We start from the raw sequence: 3,227 nt of genomic DNA on the forward strand, positions 1-3,227 counted from the left end.
GCAAAGTTGCTTGGCTTCTTAGCCGGTATTTGAATCTCATCCGGGTTCATTTCGTTGGCTAGTATTGCAATCTCCTTTCCTTCCTTTATGTCTTGTAATCTTTCGGATATTTGTACTGCTTGTATGTTGCAATCATGTGCTTTCTTTAGATCTCCTTTCAATGATAATACACCCTTTGTTGTTGGCATTTTGAGTAGTAGGTATGGATAGTGTGGCACTGCCATGTATTTTGTTAAAGCTGGTCTCCCAAGTATTGCGTGATAGCATGATTCAAAGTCTGCAACTTTGAATTTGATGAATTATGTCTGGTATTTGTCTGATGTGCCAAAGGTGATTGGTAGGGTTATCTATCCGAGTGGCATAGCTGCTCTGCCGGGTACTATTCCATAGAATGGTGTGCTTGTTGGTGTCATTAGTCCTTCACAATCTAGATTCATCCTTCTGAGAGTATCTTTGAAAATTATGTTGAGCCTGGCTCCTCCGTCGATGAGTACTTTAGTTACTGCCACTCCTGTGATAGTTGGACCCAGTACCAGCGGGTAGCATCCTATGTTTGCTGCACTAGTCCATTGGTCTTCTCTTGTGAAGTGGATGGGGTACTCTGACCAATCTAGATATCTTGGGGGTGGCTGGTTCAGCTGCCATGATGGCTCTATGAGCTAGTTTTTCTTGCCTTTTGCTTCGTGTGTTAGGAACACCTGAAAATATAACTACTAATTGGCGTTTGTGTTCTTGATAATCTCCTTCAGCTTTCTTTTCCTCCTTCTTGGATTCTTCTTGTTTTTGCTCTGAGTTGTTTTGATTCCTATTTTCTCTCTTCATGAATTGCCGCTGAAAAGTGCTGCATTCAACTAACTTGTGTCTGGTTCCTGGGTGTATGTGACATGGCATGTTCTCTATGTTTTCCGGTGCTCTTCCTCAGTAGTTGTTGCTCCGATAGTTGCTATTACTATTGTACCCACTATTGTTACTATTGTTGTTATTGTTGTAGTTGCCATTGTAATTGCCACCGTTGCTGTTGTCATTGTATCTTCTCTTGTTGTCTGTGGTTGCCACCATGTTGTCTTGCCTCGGCCTTTTATCTTGCTGTCTATAATCAGGTCTCCTATTTTCTAGGTTGTCCCTAGCAAACCGATGCTGGGTTCTTTCTTCTGATGAAATCAGCTTTTCAACAACCCTCTTGAAATCTTCATTTGTTCTTGGGTTCTCATTGAAATAGTCTTTGTATTGCCAGTTTGTTGAGATTCCTTCCGCAAAGGCTTCTATCACTTCTCTATCAGTAATGTCATGGACTTGAGCCCTAAATTCTCTGAATCTTCTATAGTATTCCCTTAGACTTTCTCCCCTCCTTTGCCTTACTCCTTTCAACTCGGCTGCGGTCATTGGATGGGTAATAATGCCTGCAAAGTTGTTGCAGAAAGCTTCTTGCAAGTCTTCCCAATATCTGATTGATCTTGGCCTCAATTTGTCAAACCATTGTAGTGGCATTGCTTCGAGGGCCATTGGAAAAAATAGAGCCTTGATGTTGTCATCTCCTCCGGCTAACTCAATAGTTTGGGAATAAACTCTTAGCCATTGTCTTGGTTCTACTTTGCCATCATACTTGGAATGATTTGCTGGTTTAAATTTGAGTGGCAGTTTCAATGTTTGTAGTCTTCCTACGAAACAAGGGAATCTATCATATGGTTCCGTTCTTCCATAGTCTGGCGATCTTGCCCTTCTGTAATAAGACCTGTCTTCTTTAAGCTCGAATTCTCCGTAGTCATCTTCTTTGTCAAATCTTCTTGATATTTCTTGGTAGTGTTGGCTCAATTCTGGTTTGCCTCTTTCTTGTTGCTTTGAGTAATGTTCCTACCTTCCATTAGCATCGGCACTTTCTATCTATCCTAGCCTTTGAAAATTTGATTTTTTGGGTGGCTGCTCTCCTTGTGGTTTTGTGGAACTTCTTCGTCGGGTTGTTCTTCTGATCCCCCGACTTCTTTCTTCTGATCTTCCTTTGTTCTTTCGTTATTCGTGAGGGTGTACAACTCCTTTGTTAATTCTTCAATTCTTTCCCTTTTTGTACTCTTTGCGGCTTCTCTTTCCGCCTTCTTTCTGTTGTATTCCGTTAGTTCCGCCTTGTACTTATTCCAGATTTGCTTCCTTTGTTTAGCCCTGTTCCTTCTCCCAGCCTTCAATTTATTCTTCTTTAGTCTTGCTAGCCTTTGCTCATCATTTTTGTTGCTGTCGCTTTTCTCATCCGACGAGATGATGCCTTCTGATTCATCTGAAGATTTTATATCTGGTATCTATGGTGGTTCCAAAGGTTGTTCTAATTGCTCCACCATGTATATAGTGTACCTCTTTTGTGCTCTCCTTGTACGGTACTTCATCCTTCATTTGGTTGAGTTGTCTGTAGTTTCTGAGCTAGATCCGAGTTCTTTTCCTTCTTGATAAGGTAGTTCTTCAATGTACGTGCTAGTCTGGGCTTTGCTTGAGGTGAAAGAACCCGACCAATGCACCACGCAGTCTTGTGGGGTAACTGTCATGGTCATCCCTTCTTGTGCTCCCTCCAGGAGTATTTTTCTTGCTGAGTTCATCTTGTCTTGGGTAAAGTGTTGGTAGATTGATGCCATGTTGTATAGTCCGTACATTCCTGAGTTCTTTTTGGAGTTGTACGGGTTGTATTCCTTTAGATCATTGTTGTGTCTTTGAGTCCAATTAGGTGTGGCACCTTTGTTTTGAAAATTGCAACCGAATTGGGGTTGTGCTCCATCTCCTTATCTGAGTTGGAGTCATGCTCCATCTTCTTGTCCGAGTCAGAATTGTGCTCCATCTTCTTGTCTGAGTCAGAATTGCGCTTCATCTCCTTGTCTGAGTCGGAGTTGTACTCCATCTCCTTCTCAGAATCAGTTTTGTATCTGCTTTCTTCTCCTTTCCGAGTTGGATTCGAAGTTGAAAGTTTCATCATTTTTTCGGTGAGTTCTTGCTCGACGAGATTGTTCTTGTCGTCGAATTCTTTTTCTTCTCGGAGATGGGTACGCAGCTTGCCATCGCCACCTGCCTCACAGATCTAGGATCCAAAGACGAAGGTTGTTCCCACTGAATAAGTCATCTTGAGGTCGAGGTCCGCCGAGCTCTCGAGAAAAAAATCATCGGAAGCCCCTACCTGGCGCACCAGCTATCGATGTTTTACCACCGATAGCCTGCCATGGGAGTACCCGGGACAGTTGTTCGGGCTTTGGTGA

The 3,227-nt window shown here is 42.6% G+C and overlaps 1 protein-coding gene across 1 annotated transcript; it reads right to left on the reverse strand.

Moving 5' to 3' along the window:
- Positions 1 to 1,886: 1,886 nt before the first annotated feature.
- LOC136479911 (uncharacterized) lies at positions 1,887 to 2,950 on the reverse strand. The gene is made up of 2 exons (XM_066477621.1): positions 2,714 to 2,950; positions 1,887 to 2,288 (listed from the first exon to the last, which is right to left on the reverse strand). Exons 1-2 carry the CDS (start codon positions 2,948 to 2,950, stop codon positions 1,887 to 1,889), a joined length of 639 nt encoding a protein of 212 aa, XP_066333718.1.
- Positions 2,951 to 3,227: the final 277 nt, after the last annotated feature.

Source organism: Miscanthus floridulus, chromosome 9 (assembly GCF_019320115.1).
Source record: "Miscanthus floridulus cultivar M001 chromosome 9, ASM1932011v1, whole genome shotgun sequence".
Taxonomy (NCBI): Eukaryota; Viridiplantae; Streptophyta; class Magnoliopsida; order Poales; family Poaceae; genus Miscanthus; species Miscanthus floridulus.

What these genes read in the sequence shown, in the direction of transcription:
- LOC136479911 (XM_066477621.1), bottom strand. Translation starts at nt 2,950, where the DNA reads ATGATGAAACTTTCAACTTCGAATCCAACTCGGAAAGGAGAAGAAAGC. An exon ending in TTGCAATTTTCAAAACAAAG is followed by an intron (nt 2,289 to 2,713) that starts GTGCCACACCTA and finishes GAACCACCATAG; the next exon opens with ATACCAGATATAAAATCTTC.